We start from the raw sequence: 20227 nt of genomic DNA on the forward strand, positions 1-20227 counted from the left end.
AAGAGCAGATGGTTCTTTTTTGCTTCTCACTCATCAATCAGGTTGTTTTGCAATATGAGAGCTGATGACTGTCTGCTGGTATTGTGTTGGAAGAGAGCTGAGATACTCCTCTGATTGGATGGAGGGATGTTGAACTTTCGACCCCTAGGGGCAGGCTAACCCCCTGCTCCACCAAGCTCAGCTTGGGCCTGGGAACAAACTCACTGTCAAAGACATAAATGAGTGTGAAACACGACAGCCTACCTGTTACTGTGATGCCTCCATGTTAGCTGCAGGCAGACAGAGAGCCGCTGACAGTAAGAGCTGCGCATCTTCCTTGAGATGCTGATTGTGTTCAGGTTAGCGCTGCTGTGTGGATGTGTGTTTAATGTGTGTGAGCCATTGGTGGGGGCAGGAGGGGGCTGAAAGGGAAAGAGTTGGAGAGAAAACACATAAATAATTGATGACTGATGCCGCCTTGCATCTGTGCTTGCTGTTATGGAGTTTCTTTAAACTAGCGGGGTCGTGTTATGCTATGATATAAACACAAAAATATAATGCTTCTGGAAAGTTTACATCTTCTCAAAACATATTTTCTGACTGGCAGTTCCAAAAAGTGGACAGATCTTCTTCTAAACGTTGGTCATGTCATTAAAGATGCTTTTGTTGGATAATTTTTTTGGCTTGTTTTGCCGTTTAGTCAGGGTAATAGTTTTGAATCCAACAGGAAATAAATAAAATGAGGAGGTTGTTCATTTCATGCCTCCAAATTTCACTAAGGACCTGTAAATAAACCTCTTCCTTAAGTCATATGGGACCAGTGTATGCGTTGTGTCAGCATTTTCATGAATAATCATAAAAAATATGAAATCGTACATTATTTTATTAGTTTATATGCTATTAATTGAAAATGTATTATGATTTTCATTTGTTTTGGTTCTGATCAAATGACAAATTATTCCAAGTTTATTTACAGTAGACTTTGAGCAAAATGTAGAAGATAACTTTAATTTTAAAATAACTTGAACTTTTTGTTGAAAAGGTCTACAACACAGTGGCATACGAGTTGACAACGTGTTGTCAACTAGTACAACACAGTTGGTATAAAATGGCCATGGGTAGACGGCACCATTTCATTTTCCAGTTTGACCAATGCTAAGTAAAGCAGCGTTTAGTTGAACAGCAACCCGAACCGATAATTAGACAATTCTTCAATCAACTCTGATCACTGGCAGATTAATGGCTTTAAAGTTAATTTACGTGGGAAAGAAGAATCTATTCACTGAGCAAAGCCTGAAAAGACATTCCAAAGGTTAATTAGTAGAATATTGGTTTGCAAGTGTGAAAGAGATGCAGAGTTTCTCCATTTTTTGTTTGGTTTGTTTTGTCTAAGGGGGTCGCAAACAAGTGGGTTAGGATTAGGGTTAACTGGACACAGTTAACCCTAACCTGACCTGTATGGATATTTACATCAGCCCCCTGTGAGGAATTATGCTTCTTTGCAGAGTTTTTGATCAAGGTAGGAGTTTAAACCCCAGCATGTTAGCTCTGGCTGTGCAGCTCTACATGAACCAGGAATAACTTGTAGTGGCGTTTTCAAAGTTGCTGAGCGAGTGGCGAGAATGATTTATATTTGTGGAGAAAGAGTTTTGTGCAGCTTTTACATCTCAACACGCTGCCTAGCGTGTGGCTCTGTCTGCGCTGATAAATTTATGTATGTGTTCCCAGTTGACCGGTGTGTTAGTGGTTAATGAACCAGTTCTGACCTCATCATGCAGGTTCAGCCCAGTGAGGAGCTTTAGCGCTCGCCTCGTAGTCACGCATCACGCTGGTTTTATATTATTTAGTTGTTATTTTTAGTATTATTTTTCCGATTACATGAAGCATCAAACCATATCAAATACTTTGTCCACTTAGTCAGACAGAGTTAATGCGCACGGTTGCATGGGGATCTGAGGAACTCGTCCCTTAAACTGGACCAACCAAAATAGTTTCTGTGTCCCCTTGTTAAAAAGTCAATAGACACAAAATGGAAGAGCTACTAAAGCCACATTAGCAGCATTAATTTAAATCTCCCGTTTGTTCCACACCTCTGCGCAGTGCAGAGGATTTAACTCATCAAGCAGGGCCGGTCCAAGGCTGTATGAGGCCTTGAGCAGAATTTGACTTAGGGGCCCCTCTTGCTGCTAAAACATCAGCACCTCTAACAGCTTCTGTGTTAGATTTAGTGAAATCTGGGAGATGGGGAGTAGTTTAATTGGCCAATCTAAAAAGCAATAAGTTATAATTACAGTTTACTAATTTGTATTTGTGAACAAACAGCTCAAACTCAAAGATTAAAGTCACAGCATCAGATTGTTACTATGGTAACAAAACAATTTAACTATGAATATTGCACTTTGAACTTTTACAAAGTAAATTAGCCAGTGCCTTCAAATCTTACATATAAATGTTAAACAATTTAAAATATTTTAATTTATTTGTGCTGAAACCATTAAATCAAATTTAGCAGCATTGATAATCTCAATAAACAAATGTTACATTTATGTATCTGTGGTCTGTGTTAAAATATTAGCATTTATGGGCTCCTAAAGCTCTGGGGGGCCTTATGGAGCCGCTGACTTAAATTTGGATTAAACAGAAGTGCAAATAATTGATATTTATTTTAATTGCATTTTTTGATTTGTTGTTTTTAAGACTAGTTCAGAGTTGAGATAGTATTTCACTGGCGATGTCTTCCAGTAACATATAATTACACAGTAATATTTTTACATTTCCTGTTTACTGAGCATCTTTTAATACAAAAACACGGTGGACCGCTTCGGCGCCCCGACCACCAGGCTTAGCAAGTTTTCTGGGGGAAACCCTGGACTGACTTAATATATTTAGCCCCCTCCTCTTGGCAGATCATTTATTTTTCTCAGTTTGCTTCATTCAGGCTTTGTGGAAATTCTGCAGCTTGTGTGGATGAGGCTCTCTTCTGATGAGACTCCAAACTAACAGAATAGTTGGTTGACATCTCCCAAGTCTTTGGCCTTCTTCTGCTTTGTGGCTGCCGTGTTGCTGGTTTGCCAGACCCTCTTCTCTTTGACGAGACCCGCATATACTCCTCCCAAAATCCTTTATCCTCGCTTGTTTTTTCTTATTCCCTCACTAAAGTCCGACTCCCAACACCTCCCCTCCCTCTGCCTTTGTTAAAGACAGCCCCTCATACACTCCCCCATCCCTCTCTCCCTCTCATGTGCTATCTCTCTCGCTCTCTCGTTATGCACTCATCCATTTCGCTGGCTGGGCGCTGAGAAGCAAGCGCTCTGCTCTGGAGGCGAGTGTTTGGGAAGCCCAGCGATATGCCACTGCTGTTTTCCCCACAAAAACAGGAAGAAGAAAAAAGGTGGACCATAGTGTCGGGATCAGCTTTTCCTTCTTCCAGCACTCCTCCTTCCTTTTCGCTCACTTGCAGCCTGTCTCTTTCTGTCCGCTGACTTCTCTCATTCATTCACTCCCCGCCGCTCCTGCTGGCCGACCGAGCGTGCTGACACCGGGACCGCTACCTGCTACCTTGGGGATTTGACAGCGCTCTGGAAACCTGCTGCCTATTTTGTCATTTTTACAGCCAGTGCCAGTGCTGCACCTCATGAATGAACTGGAGTATACAACGGACTGGATGAGGGAGTAAATGTTGGATACCTGAGGATGAGCGTTTCTTTCCTGACCTTACCAGAACAAACGGAGAATTCAGTATCTTCTTGACCAATTTTCACTCTACCAGACTCAATCTACATCAGTCACTGAGTTTCTTCAGTCTTTATTTTATTGCACATCAGCAGCAGTGACAGCTGTGGACCGTCTGGCTGAGTGGGACTGCTCACCTGTTTAACTTTTCCCCCCTCTGTGACACTTCCTCTGAACTGCTTTTGGCCCCAGTGGGGCCAGCAGGGCTGCAGGGGAAGGGGGCAGCGGCTTACCCCCTCCATAACCAACCATGGAGCAGTGACCGACAGGTTGGAAAAACAAGTCTTCTCCTTGCTCCAGGGAGCATAGTGTTCATAGTAAAACATTCAGACGCTTCCCAGCCAACCACCTCAGCAGAGATAAACTTGTTCCAGTTAGGATGTCATCATTGGAGGGATTTTTGTGCTTGACCATCAACCAAAGAAGCCAGTCCGTCGGACGCAAAGAGTTGTTTGCTAAGAAGAGCTAAAAAAGGAGCATTGAACCACATCCACAGGGAACTTGAAAAGCCACCCCCGCTTTGAGAAATACCTTTTGACCCATTCGAAGGATCTTGTTTTGGTCTGGAAGTCTTTTGAAGAGAGGGATGTTGGAGGAGCCCCTGACCTCTTTCACAATCAACTAATTACGAGTCAGGGTCACAGAGAGGAAAGGACCGGATTCTTTTTGTGGATTTATCATTGACCTACCGTGGAAAGTTTCCATGTGGATATCTGACAATCCCAAACACCCACATACCTAACACATACACATTTCTAGCTTATAGATCCATGCCAACAGCTCTGTAACACAAATTGCAAAGCACATTATCACCACCTACTTAAATCTACACACGTCTGTGCTGTAAGTTTATACGGATAGTTGCACATTAAATTCCCATTAGTTTGGGTGTTTGCCATCAGGTATAGAGGGAATGGAGGTCATTCGGACAGGTGGGGTGCTGTACGAGTCCCTGCTCACACTGTCTGTCCTTTAGCCTCAAATGGATGTTATTATCTGTGAAAAATGTGCCGCCCGCAAACCGCTGAAAGCTTTCCACTGCGATTCTCCGACAGAAACAGTCACCGGGTCCCTGTGACAGTGCACGGTTGGAACCGCAGCTGAGACTGCATCCATTATTCATATTTTTTTTTTTTTTTGAGTTTTGTTTTCATTATCTTCCACCCTCACCCCACCGCCATCATTTTTTCCAACGGGTCCCTGGGCGCCCCCCGGCGCTCTCCTCGGCCTGTTGTCTCCCCCGTCCTGGAGGGGAGGGGGTCGTTGGAGTGGAGCATGAGCGGCTGCCACTATCCTTCGCCGGCGCCGGAGCGGGAGCACAGGTACCAGCACAAAGTGTCGCTAGTGGTGCGGTACTTCATGATCCCCTGCAACATCTGCCTAATCCTGCTGGCCACATCCACGCTGGGCTTCGCCGTTCTGCTGTTCCTCAATAACTGTACGTTTGCTCACCCCAAGCATCTTTTTGACTCTGCTTTTGTGTTGTTTTCCTCTGAGTTTTAAGCCACTACAATGGTTTCTCTATCTGAAACATAATGCATAACAATCAGAATTGTTGTGTTTTCTCTTGGTTTATGTGACATCGTTCTTACATTGAATGTCCTTGTTGAGGCTAGTCCCCGAACAAAACCTTGCATACCAAACATCTGCCCTTATCTGCCCTTGAAATAGGGACATCAGATCACTAAAAGTCAAAGCTCCCCTTTCCTTGACTCTGGCTTCACAGACTGCTCTGTATCTCTGCTCTAAAGCCCAGGCATTTACTTTGAACTGTGAAGTATTTCATGCAGATTAAAAGCCTTTGGTGGCTCAGTAAAAGTTATTTTTTTGGTTAGGAAAAACCCAATCTTTTCTTTCATCCTCTCACTACAAACAAACCTTTCTGATGTATAATAAGAAAGCAGTAGCTCATTAACTGCCAGTGAAAGTCTTTTTGGAGAGTATTCTGTCAAATGGTTCTGAATGTGAAGATAATTTATTTAATTTATATCTTTCATTTATGGTTACAGCCTGAATACTGGAATCACATATTCACAGTCACAGGTCCTGTATTCAAGTCATTTCTGACAGCTTTTTACTGAGCGATAAGTATTGATTTATACTTAGGTCAAGTACAAATCAGCAGTTTGTACTCGACTTGATTTTAACAAACAGGTTAAGCAGTTTGTTAAAATACAATAAATGCAAAAGCTACCTTTTTGGTGGAATAATTCAATCCACTTCTCTTTTATACACTCTTGTTTCAGTACGGCAAGTTCAAACTGTGCAAAAGGTGAAATCTCCTTAACTCTCCAAAGTGGGGCTATTACTTATGCAAGACTTGCACCTCCTAATCACCAGCAGATTACATTAGGTAACTAAATTTGATCACTAAGTACCACTGTGATAATGTTAGAAATGGTGCTTAATGTGGGCTGAAATGCTGTTTGAGTTACATCTCTTTAGTGATATGGCGCTGTGTTTTTTGTTTCTATTCTCTTTCAGTTGGCATGAGAGGTTTGCGTTCTCACAAGATAATATGCTTGAATGAGAATGGTGTGATGCTCTTTACACAGATATAAGGAAAACTTCCTAAAGAAATGTGAATTCTTTACTTGAAACAGAAAAGGAACAAACACTTATACTGTATAATATAGATTAATGAAGCAACATGGATCAGATTTGAGTCTAATAACCCAGTTTTGACCTGTTGATACAGAGTTTAGGCCATTTGGAATAAACTTTATTTTACAGTGTTTCTTTTATACGTTCTTGTCATTAGTCCTTAATTATTTGTCAGGAGAGGCAATATCACACTATGTGTAAGAGAAGTCTCAGTGTAAACCAGCTGTTTTTTTAAAATGTTATAAATCAAAGACAAAACTGTAAAAAAGTTGTTGATTTAAACAGTATTTAGCTTCTGACATTAGCTTGATAATCCATAAAAGACAGTGAGGCAGCGATGAATTGACGTCATACCAGAGACAGATCCTTTATGTTCAAATAATCCAAATATCAAACATATGAAACGATGATGGAGCAAAATGATCAGCATGACGTCTGTCTGTCATAACATCTTTAATGTCTCCATACAGCAAACAGGATGTCTGTAAATGGCTTCTTACACTTCTGTACTTTAAATTAGGGCTGTTTTAAATAGTTCTTTTAGGAATTCAGTTATTAATCTGACTTTCTCTGACGCCTTATTAAAATATTCTGACACAGAAAGGATGCAATAGAAATATATATATATAAATATATATATACAGTACAGACAAAAAGTTTGGACACACCTTTTAATTCAATGAGTTTCCTTTATTTTCATGACTATTGACATTGTAGATTCACACTGAAGGCATCAAAACTATGAATAACACATGTGGAAATATGTACTAAACAAAAAAGTGTAAAACAACTGAAAATAGCCCTGATATTCTAGTTTCTTCAAAGTAGAAACCTTTTGCTGTGATTACTGCTTTGCACACACTCTGCATTTTCTTGATGAGCTTCAAGAGGTCGTCACCTGACATGGTTTTCACTTCATAGGTCAACCTGCCCTGTCAGGTTAATAAGTGGGATTTATTGCCTTATAAATAGTCATGAAAATAAAGAGAACCCATTGAATTAGAAGGTGTGTCCAAACTTTTTGTCTGTACTGTATATATATAAAATTCCCTTCTCTCCCACCGCTCATCCTCTCGGGTCCCACCGCTCAGAGGACCCGAGCTCATCCTCTGAGCTCGGGTCCTCTACCAGAGGCCTGGGAGCTTGAGGGTTCTGCGCAGTATCTTGGCTGTGTCAAGGACTGCACATTTTTGGACTGAGATGTCTGATGTTGTTCCTGGGATCTGTTGTAGCCATTGGTCCAGTTTGGGGGTGACTGCCCCGAGGGCCCCGATGACCACAGGCACCACTGTGGTCTTCACCTTCCAGGCCCTCTCCAGTTCCTCCCTGAGGCCCTGGTATTTCTCTAGTTTCTCGTGCTCCTTTTTCCTGATGTTGCAGTCGCTTGGTATTGCTACATCTACCACAACGGCTTTCCTCTGTTGTTTATCCACTACGACAATGTCTGGTTGGTTCGCCATTACCATTTTGTCTGTCTGGATCTGGAAGTCCCACAGGATCTTAGCTCTGGCGTTCTCCGCCACCTTTGGGGGTGTTTCCCACTTTGATCTCGGGGTTTCCAGTCCATATTCTGCACTGTATGTATATATATATATATATATATATATATATATATATATATATATATATATATATATATATATATATATATATATATATATATATATATATATGTGTGTGTGTGTTCTTCAAATCTTTACTGTCCTCTGCATCAGTAAGCAGCCTGTAGCTCAATATGAACAACTCCTTAAAGATTTGTCCCGTTTATATGAAATATCGGGCAATATGTCGGTGAATCCATAGTTCTGACTTTTTGCATGTACCTTGAGTGAGGGTGAGTCCTTTATAAGTTCCCTGTTTCTTTATCAATCCAAGCCAAACAGTCATAATTAGATTTAATACACTCAGTTAGAGGAAGCACATCTTCACCTCTAATATGTTAGTGAGCTGAAAAACTGGACAAACTGATGAGCCCGAAAGAGCTCTATTATTCTGCCAAGAGCCCGTTCTATGTATGATAGAGATGTGTGTGTGTGTGTGTGTGTGTGCGTGGGTGTGTCTGTTTAGTAGGACAGGTGCTGTCCTCAGATTTACAAATTTTGTTGTCACCATATGGGATAAGGCATGTTCATGCATACATAGACAGTTTGTTTGTTTCCCCCTCTTAAATTTCTCCTGCCCGCTCAGACACACACTCACTTCATCATTCTGCCCAACCATTCATCAGCTGAAGCAAAACGAAGGTGGTACACATGCAAAAAAGATAAATGCGCACACACAACTCTTCTTGCACATGGGTAAATGTCACAGCCAGACACTTATTGATTCGCTGGAGATATTGGGTGAATGATGGCAGTGTTGTGACATTCACACAGGCCCGGGAACTTACGCAGGCCTGCCAGGTGTAAAGGGAGATGGAAGTGGCTGATATGTTTATGGAAAGACCTTATCTTGTCCTTTCGTTATGGTAATGTGAAGAAATCGTTTAGCTTCGCCCGACATCTCAGCTCACTTTGTACTAAAGCTTCTCCTTTCAGATTTGCCTCACATGATGAGTGGGCTCTGTCTGTCTCTTCTTTTTTTGTGTGCATATTTAGACATGCTTAGAAAGAGCCAGAGGAAAGTGCAGCTCCTCATCCTTCCTCTTGTACGTCCATTCATGCTGGTTTTCTTCTTCCCGACGTTTTTGATCCGTTCCTGAATCTCCCCCCACTAGATGGAAATCAGTTACCGTCATGATTGACTGCAAAACAGCTTCAGCAGACAATTCATTTTTTACCTCTAGCACCAACCTTGCCTCTCTCCTCCCCAATCTTCATTTTCTTTTCTTTTCTCGCCCCCTTTTTCTCTCACACACAAACACACTTCCATCCTGAAGCCCCGACTGTTGACAAGCAATTTTAAGCAAACCCAAATTTAAAACTGGGCTGTGTCTCGCCCTGGGGAAGGGAAGCACAGAAGTCCTAGGAAGGTTTCAGCTCTGAGTGTGAAGGAGGTTGGTGTGTGTGCGGTGGACCACTCCTCCACCCTCTCTAGAAAATAAAATAAAAATAAAGAATGCCACAGTGAGGTAATTGAAGTGATGTGTTGCATCTTCCTCATTATCCCTCACACAGTTTGCAGAACATGAAAGAGACGTTTGGGTGGTTGCTCAACCTTTGTTGCACATGTGTGTTGGTGTGTTTGTTTGGGTCACTGGGGCTTTGCTCAGTGACTCACACAGCTGGATGGACTGCCAGGGTGCAGATGGCGGTTCAGGTGGGTCGAGCTTGGCGCTACAGTTTCCTGGTACGCTTTAAACTTTTGGGCTGCATCGTGACACTTTCTGCAGGAATCTCCATGGAAGTGCATGGAGATTCCTGCAGAAATCTCCATTTCTGGAGATTGGGGAAATGGAGAAATGTCTCAGAAATGTCAATGCCAGACATTTTCAAGTAAGCAGGATATCTATCCTGCTTTTAGTAAGCAGGATAGATATATTTTTGTACATCAATTCAAGAGACCACAAGATATCATGATATAAAAACTCCACAATATTTATTCAGCAACCCGAAGTTGGTCCTGTACAGAGCAACTGGATTGCAGTCAGCATGTGACTTTATTCAGAGAACTAAATTCCTCTCCATGTCCATACTGATTTTGGCTGTTTATCCACTTTACTTTACTATGAGATGCAGTTTTCACTACAGACTAAGGGAGGAACAACAGGGTGGTACACCGGCTACTCAAAGAGAGAAGAAAAGGGCTGAAAAGAAATGCTAACGTGATTTTCCTACCTCTTTATTAATGTCATCTCTTTTCGTCCCTGAGGGATAAATAATCCAAATGAGGTGAACAGCAGATCTGCCTTTATGTGCTCCCTTGTTTATCTGCTGTGTCTTCAGCGCAATGTCATTGTCATTGTAATGTCAAAGAAGATTCTGGAGGACCTTAATGGAAGAACACAGATGAAAAATGTACTTGACAATGGCTTTGCAGTTGAGGGTACAGTGAGCAGACTAGGACTTATCTATCATGGCTAATTGTAAGCTATTATTATAATCCCTGTGTGCTTTAAGCCTGACAATCTTATTTACGTTTGAAGCTCTTATTTTAAAGAAAGAAAAGAAGCAGTTTTTCAGTTTTTGTCCAATTGTTATGAGAAAGTTAGCTAGTAAAGGCTGTACCTTGGACTGCCCAATTACTTCCTGAAGGCGTGGCAGTTTTTATTTTTACCCAATCACTAACATTTGTCCGTGACGTATGTAGTGAGGCACTTGAATGCTATGAAGCTTACCAGAAATTGTTTGCACTGTAAACAACCATCCTCCACAGTGACGAGAGACACAAGAGCTGATCTGAACAAGGCGACTGGTTATGTTAAATATTTGGAGGTTTATCACTGACTGAACGGCTTCCCTCACTTCCTCTGCTGCCCTTGCTAAAACTACAGGCAGAGTACAATCTAAAACTGAGCAGAAGATCAACGGCATCCTTCACCACTCCTCCTGTTCACTGATTGGCTCAGTCATAAATGGACTGGAGACAATCCAAATCAACGGGAAAAAGCTCAGACTGAGAATGGAATGGCCAGGCTAGAGTAAATGGGTAACGTTTGGGAAAAAAAAAAACTTAAATGTTCAAACTAATCAAAAATGAAATACGATATTCTATTCTGAACATATTCTAGTATTAGAGGCTCCTTAGATTCAGATAAAAATAGCAAAAAGAGACTGCTGGGGTGATTACAGAAGCGTAGACTTAGGGCTGCTACAAGTGGTCCAGGTTTGACTCTGAGCCCAATTAGTGTATCTTTCCTTTCTCTTGGTTTGTGTAGAGATCTGTCAAATAAAAGCCACAAAAATAAAGCATGACTCAGTTTGTCCAAAAAAACTTTGGGTGAATTCAGTATTATGTGTTGACTCATGAGCTGAATGTGTTTACATCCTCACATCAATTCATTCCTGGAGCAAAATAACTTCTCACAGTTCTCTCTGATAATGTTTCTGTCATATTTTATAGCTATACAACATTATCACACTTGATGATTCCTATTTGCTGCTAAAATGATGAGTTTTTAATCAGTTATTCTATCCACAGTGTTTAATCTGCTGTAATTTGAATATACCATTAACTAGCGAACAAACTGTTCCTCTTTACTGCCTCTCAATGAGAACATCGGTTGCCTAATATCAGAAATTACACACTTTACTTATTTTTATTGTATATAACATTTCCTTGGGGTTGGAAAATAGCTTATTCCCATACTTTGTACCCTATAATTAAAAAAATAATCATTTAGTGTAGCAGCAATAAAAAAGTTGATGTTTTCTGATTTATTCGCACACCCTGCCGTGTAAAATAATAAGAGGCCGCCTCACATTAAGCGGCCGAGGTGTGGAACCTGTGAAGGTCTTGGGTTACAGCAGGCCGTCCAGCTGAGGCTTTCCCAGCCATTTGACACTCCAGCTCTGATGTTCTGACTCCCACACACCGGGCCGCCATATGTCATTGTCTTGGCGGAGCAGCATGATGTCATGTTATGTATTACTGGGGGAAAGTTTCAGATTTACTCCACGTGTCTGCAGGTGGGTTGGAGCTGAGTGTCTGTTCCCTGCTCCTTCATTGTTGTGAACATTTACTGTCTTATCTTGAACTTTTCAACCAGACAAGAACATCAAAAATAAATCCCTCTGTTCTCAAATACTTGTTGTACTCTTGCACTATGCGGAGTCATGACGTATGTTTGGGGATGATTAGGAGAAGCGACTGTCACGACACGGTGATGATGCTGATATCGCTGAAACTCACTCCTGTCCGATTAGCTCAGCCTGATCCCTGCAGGGCCCAGGCACACTGTTCCAGCGGGTTTAGATAGAAAAGCACACAGAGAGAATCTGTTTGCTTTCTTTCTTTTTTTAATCTTTCTTTTTACTTTTGAAGCAACTCAGTTACTTGGCTTTAATCCAGAGGAATCTCCAGATTTCCTCAAACTAAACTGTTTCTGTCTGTTTGTGTCTCTTTCAGACAAACCGTCTCACTTCACTCCGGCCCAGCCTCCTGATGGTAAGTCCTCTGTTCTGTCTTTATTGGGTTTCTGCAGAGCGACACCTCAGACAGCAGACCTCTGAAGGGGGCAGCCATCTCCCTACCAGATTTAGCCGCACTGCATTTTGTTTCTGTGCCGTTGGTACGGCAGGCACTGGATCATTTCTGCTCTGGCCCCTTTGATGACTTGATTTGATCTCCTCTCTTCATCTAGTTGGGATGAAGCTCAATGTCTATAGTCAGATAATGCATCTTCCTGTCTGTGTGAACATCCCAACCTGGAACTGCACCTGGAGAAAACACAGCCAGGAAGCGTCACTTTCATCTCAGCTTGTTATCCATGTGTTCTCTTCCCAGGCGACCGATATAAATCTCGCACTACGTTTCTTTATTGTTTCAGTTTTGTTCTTGGCCAGAAACACGAACTGCTAATTTAACAAAAAGCAACAGCCTATTTCTAAAAAACTGTAAGTCTGAGAGCTTTAATTGGAGGAAAACAGCTGGTTTTCAAGCTGCTATCATGAATATTTATCAGCAGTAACACAGTGAGACAGTGTTTTATAGTTGGGCTGGTTTTTTCTTTTGTAGATGGACTCAGTTGCCAGGGATGGCCTCCTGTTTGAAGGTGTGGCATCATTTTGAGTTGCTCAGTGCAGAGAAAAGTCTTCTGATGGTCCCAAAACCTCTGATGGACAAAGGATTGCAGAGTGAACTCTCTGAATTTGTTTCTAATAATTACACAGTCGGCCAGAGGAGAAACCAAAACTAAGAGCAACTGGTGAAACATGTCACTTAAACTAATCAGATTAAAAATTGTTGGGAGATAATTATCTGTTAACTGTAGAAGTGAAATGATTGCGAGTTTTTATGAGCATGTTGGATCCTTCTCACATTGCTCCCCATCCCAAAGCGCCGGGGTTCAACTCCAGCTCTGTCTGAAGCCTCCATTTGTTTTGTGGTTTTTAAGACCGATGCAGTTGTCCTGATGAATGATTGGATCTGGCAGAGAGGTCTCTGTTGGTCTGGTTCTGACTATCCTGCTGAAAGCTGGCACTCAGCACAATGGAGCATCCCGCTCCCGCCTTGCATTGAATTTTCCTCTACAAAAGAAATTGGGTCCTGTCTATTGATTGAGCCACTCATTTCCCATGTATTAAAGTTTTTGCTGCCTGAAGGGCACAGTTTGTTTCTGCACTAGTCAACCGTTTAAAAGCCGCTCCTGGCACTTAATTACATTTCCAATAGTTCTGTAGGCTTTCACCAGCAGCCTACGTTGGTTTAATATGCCAAGGAAAACAAAAAGCAAAGTCTCCAATCAGCGGGGTAAGCCTGCCCTCTGGGACCCGGTTTCTTTGGGTCATTTAACTTTGAGGAGATTAGTTAGACAATTAGAGTTGGCCCAAATATGGCAGCGGGCCACATTGCCAATTTTTTTAATGTATAGTTTCTGAAGGAGTCGAGGGGTATTGGGAGAGATGCTTGAGACAAGCAGAGTGCTAATGCAGCTGAGCCATTATTCAAATTGGCTTCAAAGAGCACAGAGCTCTTTCCACTGAACTTGTCCTTAGAGCCAAGGACGCTCCACTCCACAGTACTTAATTACAGGAAATCACAGACAAAATACCAAGGAGCAGGCATTTTTAAACAGCCTAGTTTGTCTCTGAAATGCCGTTGATGAGATGTCCTTATTAGCACGAGGAGAGAGTGCAGAAAGTCGAAGAATTTCCTTCTGCAAACACAGAGGAAGCGTCTGGAGGCTTGCTGAGGAGAAATGTGCAGGTTTGGCACAACATAAAGCAAAAAGCATTTTGATATGTATGGTGTGTGCCACACACAAATAGCTGACAAATTTTCCCCAATGAATGGCCCATAATCACCAGTCCAAAAAGTGACAAAAGTCATAAAGCAGCCTTTAATTAACTGCTTTCTTTGAAAGCTCAAAGGAGCAGTTGCTTAGCTCAGGACACAGTCATTATTGCCTGTCGTCTCCTGATAATAAGACAGTTGTTGCGTGTTTAGCCAAAGCTGGAAAGCTCATAGAATTTTCAGCTTGGGGGATTAATATTGGACTTGGGGGAATGGGGATTGGCTGGGAGAAATGCTTGATAAATGAGGCTTTTGCCTCAAGCTGTTAAATGTCCGGATTTAGAAAAACATGGACAGTACTTTCCCCACCGGCCTAGGACAAGGAGCTGGAGTACAGCTGTGATAGCCATCTATTATTGGTTAATGTCAAGCTTGAGACGGGTTGTTGATTGTGGCCAAAAATAGTTGTAATTGAACAGAAATAGATTTACCTTTCTGTCTCAGTCTTCAGTGGGACAGGAAAGTCACTGAAGATGGCTCCCAGGAGGAAGGCCTTTCATTTCATCCAATTTCAGCTGGAGGTGAGTGACTAAACAAAGGCCAATAAGGATTCATATAGGCCAGAGACCAGGAGGAAGGAAGGTGTAATGGAAGAGTGGAGCCTTAGATAGTTCAGAGGTCTCTAGTGACTGTCACCATCTTCAGCACCACTTGCCCAGCAAGAGCCCATTTGCAGGGAAGCTTTCAATTTCACATTTTGTCACTGACAGGTCTCTCCAGAGGACTGACAGTGAAAATAAACTCCCGGTCGGAAATGTGATTTGATCTTAGATGGTGGGATGCCTGCGAAAGAAGTGCTAGTGGGCTCACTTACTGTGGAAAAACATTACCAAGAACCAACAGAACCTCTGGGAGAAAGCGGAAACCCAGTGCATCAGTTCCATCACCTCCTTCAGATTGATTGAAGAACGGTTACAGCGTCCCTGTAATTTATTCTGCCGAAGCCTTTTCCCTCTGTTCTTGACAGTAAGCCCGACGTGCAAAGAGGCAGAATTAATTAGGACTCCTTGGCCTATCTTAATTAAATCTTTTCACATCATAGATTTCACACAACAGTACAATTATCTACCTCATCTTTCAACCTGGGCGAGGAGGCTGACAGAGAACGTCTCACATCAAGATATCAAAAGTGAGGCTGAAAAGTTGCCTTAGGATTATGATTATCTGTGGCTGTGTCCGGTTCAAACAAAGAGGAGCTTGGTAGCACAGTTTTATGACAAGTGGTGATATAATTAGGTGGGCTTAACTTTATCAAGCAAATTGCACAAATCTTCCAAAAAACAGGGCTGAACTCCATATATGTATGTCTTATTGCACCTAGCATCACTACAAGGAAACAATAAGAAAAAAACTAGAAAATTCCTGAAGAAATTTAATCGGGGCCTTCCGAAGTGTGCCCATCGGTTTGGACCCATCGTTCCGATGCTAAGAATTAGCATCAATGCTAAAGAAAGCTGCAATAGTATGAGGAGAATCACAAGAATGTTGACTAACATATATTTGCACCAACCTGAGAGAAAAAGATAATGCAGGCTAATATGCCGGCATATTAGCCTGCATTATCCCTAACCCTAATCCTCTCCCTATGCATTGCTATAGGCAGGCCCCAATTAGCAATTGTAATCATTTTTCTATAAGTTAGTAAATATTTCACATTTTTAGATGGACAGATTGAATGCTTGCGTCTGGGGTCTCTGCTCTGTGACTGAAACGATATGCAGCTTAACTGCAGTTTATTTATCTCTCAGTCACAATTCAGGTCAATTCAGTGTTATGATTCCTGAGAATAAAAAAGTTATGATACATAGTAAATAGCTGTGGCACAATTAATACAAAACATGAAAAGCCTGAAATGCATCAGTTGTTCTGATCAGCATGTCATTAACTCCATCATAAGAAGAAAAATTCATTTCTTTTTCATTAATAAAAGAAATAACCTTTCAAAAGGCTTGTGTCCATCAATATGGAAAAAGAATCACTTGCTGAGGCTGTAAGTGAAAATCTAATGTTACTGTTATAGGATGAGTATGATAATGCTAAAAGCATAACTAAGCTATAGTGGTAATGTTACAAAAGAGACTATCATAATCTAAAATGTTGCAAATCAATGATAAGAAACCTTACAGCCGATGCTAGTTAGCTCAGTACTAGCAACATCATGGCTAGTCACAGAAAGCAAACCCTTAAAGTCATATGTGAGTACTATCCACACTGGCTTTTCTATTCAAACCAAAAGATTAGGCCCATCCTTCAGATACAGTTTGCACGCAGGCTTGCCTCATCTCACCTGAGCTTAACCACTATTGATCTGCCGAGATAGCTTAGAATCAGCTGTCCAAAGAGAGAAAAACAGCAGCTGCCATGAGAGAGAAACCAAACTGGAAAGTGCAGCACTGTTTGCTTTTGATCCTCTTGACAGGCAGTAATTGTTTATGTAGTTAACAGTGCAGGTCTTCTTTTATATACCCTGCAGCTGTGAAATAAACCTGACTTATTGATAATGCAGGTGATTCACAAGCTGCAGAGCTGGAAGGATGGGGGGGTTTGATGTGGATGCTCAGTGTACTGAATCATCCGTTGTTGCTATCTGGAAGCTGTCAGGCAGAGTCTCTGCTCACCGTATCTGATTCAGTGGTGGGTCTCTGATCAGGAAATCTGCAAGTGACATGTCAGCCTTAAGTGAGACTTTTAAGTGTTGTCCTGTTGCCAGATATCTCAGCCTTGAACTAGGCTGCCACTCAGGATCACTGCTGCACAGCAACAAAGATCCTCATTAATAATGTTGCTTCGAAGTTTGTAGTAAATTTGTCTCTGCTGTTAGGGATTGTTCTGACGCTTTCCTTCAGAAGAGCATTAGGACTGGGTAGCAACAGGGTAAGCAGTCTGAGAGTCTAATCACCACATGTTAAAACCATGTTTGAGTAAAACAAAACACATTCTGCTTCTGCTGTAAAAAAAATTCTCCTTTTTTTTTTTCTCCAAAGAGTTTTTGCGGCGCTAGTGGCTCGCATTTTTTCAACAGTAGGCAGACAGGAAGGAGGGTGAGGAGAGGGGGGAAGACATGCGGCAAAGGTTGTTGGGACCCGAACGTCCGCGTCGAGGACTAAGGCCTCCAAACGTGGGGCGTGCTAACCCCATGCACCACCACAGCACGCCCCAAAATTCTCCTTTTTTAGAATATTTTTTTACAAGGGGAGCTGCCTCAATTACCTTAATACGTGAATATATAGCTTACATGATGATTAATCAAATTAATTGATTAATTTATACTATATTTTGGGTCTGCACATATTTTGTTAAAACAATGAGACGTTATTTTGTTTTTTTAAAATACTAAAAAAATAAAACGTTTTGATTGTGGTTACTGATCATCCAAAGACATTTATGTAAATCCTCAGGAAATAATCAACAAGAGTCTTTTAAAGGGATAGTTTGACTATTTAAAGTTCGATTATTAAGCTTGCTTACCTCGTCGCCATGGCGATGAGTTTGAGAGACCCTTAAAACCTGTTGCCATGGCGATTAGTTTGTAGATGAAAAGCACTGGAAGGCTAACCATTTTAGCTAATTTTAGAAATGCAGAATAGCTGAAAAGTTTTGGACTCTTGTCATGAAATGCTAAACTTCACCTCGTTTGCTTAGTAACATGGATGTTGTTCATATCCATATATATAAAAAATAAATAAATTCCCTTCTCTCCCACCGCGGGTGGTTCTCATCCTCTGAGCTCGGGTCCTCTACCAGAGGCCTGGGAGCTTGAGGGTTCTGCGTAGTATCTTGGCTGTGCCAAGGACTGCACATTTCTGGACTGAGATGTCTGATGTTGTTCCTGGGATCTGTTGTAGCCATTGGTCCAGTTTGGGGGTGACTGCCCCGAGGGCCCCGATGACCACAGGCACCACTGTGGTCTTCACCTTCCAGGCCCTCTCCAGTTCCTCCCTGAGGCCCTGGTATTTCTCTAGTTTCTCGTGCTCCTTTTTCCTGATGTTGCAGTCGCTTGGTATTGCTACATCTATCACAACGGCTTTCCTCTGTTGTTTATCCACTACGACAATGTCTGGTTGGTTCGCCATTACCATTTTGTCTGTCTGGATCTGGAAGTCCCACAGGATCTTAGCTCTGGCGTTCTCCGCCACCTTTGGGGGTGTTTCCCACTTTGATCCCGGGGTTTCCAGTCCATATTCTGCACAGATGTTTCTGTACACTATGCCTGCAACTTGGTTATGTCGTTCCATGTACGCTTTCCCTGCCAGTATCTTGCACCCTGCTGTTATGTGCTGGACTGTCTCAGGGGCCTCCTTGCACAACCTACACCTTGGGTCTTGTCTGGTGTGGTATATCTGGGCCTCTATATATATATATATATATATATATATATATATATATATATATATATATATATATATATATATATACACAGTACAGACCAAAAGTTTGGACACATTTTCTCATTGAATTCAATATATATATATATAAAAAGCTACAAACTTAGCCCAACCATAAAATTTTACGGAGACGAGGGAAGCTCCTGTCGAACTCTGTTAGTTTTGCTTTATTCTTAAGATTTGTTCACGATTTTACAAACTTACTGTGATATATTTCCTCTACAGTTACAGGAACTATAACTAACTTTACACCACCTCACTTCAAAAATACAAAACACACCCTTGTACATTATATAAGCTAAATTAATAAAACAAAGACATGAAAATGTCGTTGTAATGGCGTTGTAATGTCAGAGCTAAAGCAGTTAAGAGAGAAATCTTAGAGTTAAATCTTTGTTTTCGTAATGCAGTTGTAAATAAAAAGATTTTTTAAATCTTAGAAAATTAAGGTTTTGATCTGTGAAGAAGTCACTGAGCATGTAGGTTCAGGGAACCCTCCTCCTCTCAGCTTGTTGTCATATTTTGGAAGTAATTAGTATGTCGCTTTAAATGACCTGGCTCTGACTTTTGCATGTTGATGGACCAACTATCCCACAGCAGCCGTGAAAAGCTGCGTTTTTGATTAACACAGCAGCAAGTTATTTTAAATCAGACATCATTCTTCTTGGAGCTGTGATGGGCAAGCAATAATTTAATAGTTGAGTGAAAATAACCAAACTAGTAGAGTGTAACCGTTGTGACGAATTTCACTGTCAGGTTGTTAATTAGGGGAAAATAAATGGCTTCCCGGGTCAACATGATTCTTAACTGTACTCTGTTGTAATATCCTGCTATTAACTCAGCCCTGCAGTCACTGTTTCCTTATTAAGAAGTGCAAGTCAAAGGATTGTTTTGCTCAACAATATCTGTGCAGTTCTGTTTTTTTTTTTGTTTCACAGTGGCATCTGCTGCAGTTAGAGTCATACATCTGCAGTTCACTGATCTTCTGTCAAGACTTGCACACACACACACAAGTTTCACTAGCTGAACAATTCACCCCATGCTTCTTGTTTTTCTGGGCTCTGTCAGAAACATTGTTTACTGATTGCAGGTGAATCTTAAGTTGTACGTGTATGTTTGTGTGTGCGTGCATGCGTGGGGGTGCATGAGCATGTGTGTTTCCACTTGTAGCACACACACCAACCCAAAGCCTGACGTTGGGTTATACGGTTTGTGTGAATTTTTATCTGCTGTGGGAATGTTTTAGAAAACTTTGACTGTTTGGTCACTGGGGGTTCATGTAGATATGAAACTATTTATTCTGGAGTTCCTCAAATTCAGCATGACCTGACTCACATCTTTTAAAACATGGTAAAAGGAAACCTGGGTGAATTTAACACCATCTTTGTTCTTCTGAACCATGAAATATATTTGGATTTGGGGTGAAACTTTCAAGGTCCCACATGTTCTTCACTCCTTACTCGGAGTATGAGGATATGTACGCGGATGTACAATTAACCTTTTCTGGGCGTGCCGTGGTGGCGTAGCGGTTAGCGCGACCCACATTTGGAGGCCTTGAGTCCTCGACGCGGCCGTCGCGGGTTCGACTCCTGGACCCAACGATATTTGCCGCATGTCTTCCTCCCTCTCCTTCC

The 20227-nt window shown here is 41.6% G+C and overlaps 1 protein-coding gene across 10 annotated transcripts in view; it reads left to right on the top strand.

Moving 5' to 3' along the window:
• The window catches only part of agrn (agrin), a 428855-nt gene that overhangs the window by 145870 nt on the left and 262758 nt on the right, over positions 1-20227 (top strand). For 8 of the 10 annotated variants that reach the window (XM_023331737.1, XM_023331766.1, XM_023331734.1 and 5 more), the window contains one exon: positions 12322-12360. In XM_023331737.1, the coding sequence (XP_023187505.1) occupies positions 12322-12360 (39 nt within the window). Of the gene's footprint in view, positions 1-3269; positions 5150-12321; positions 12361-20227 lie in introns of those variants that run through there. The other 2 variants (XM_023331760.1, XM_023331780.1) reach the window with 1 other exon arrangement.

Source organism: Xiphophorus maculatus, chromosome 1, assembly GCF_002775205.1.
Source record: "Xiphophorus maculatus strain JP 163 A chromosome 1, X_maculatus-5.0-male, whole genome shotgun sequence".
In the NCBI taxonomy this organism is placed as follows: domain Eukaryota; kingdom Metazoa; phylum Chordata; class Actinopteri; order Cyprinodontiformes; family Poeciliidae; genus Xiphophorus; species Xiphophorus maculatus.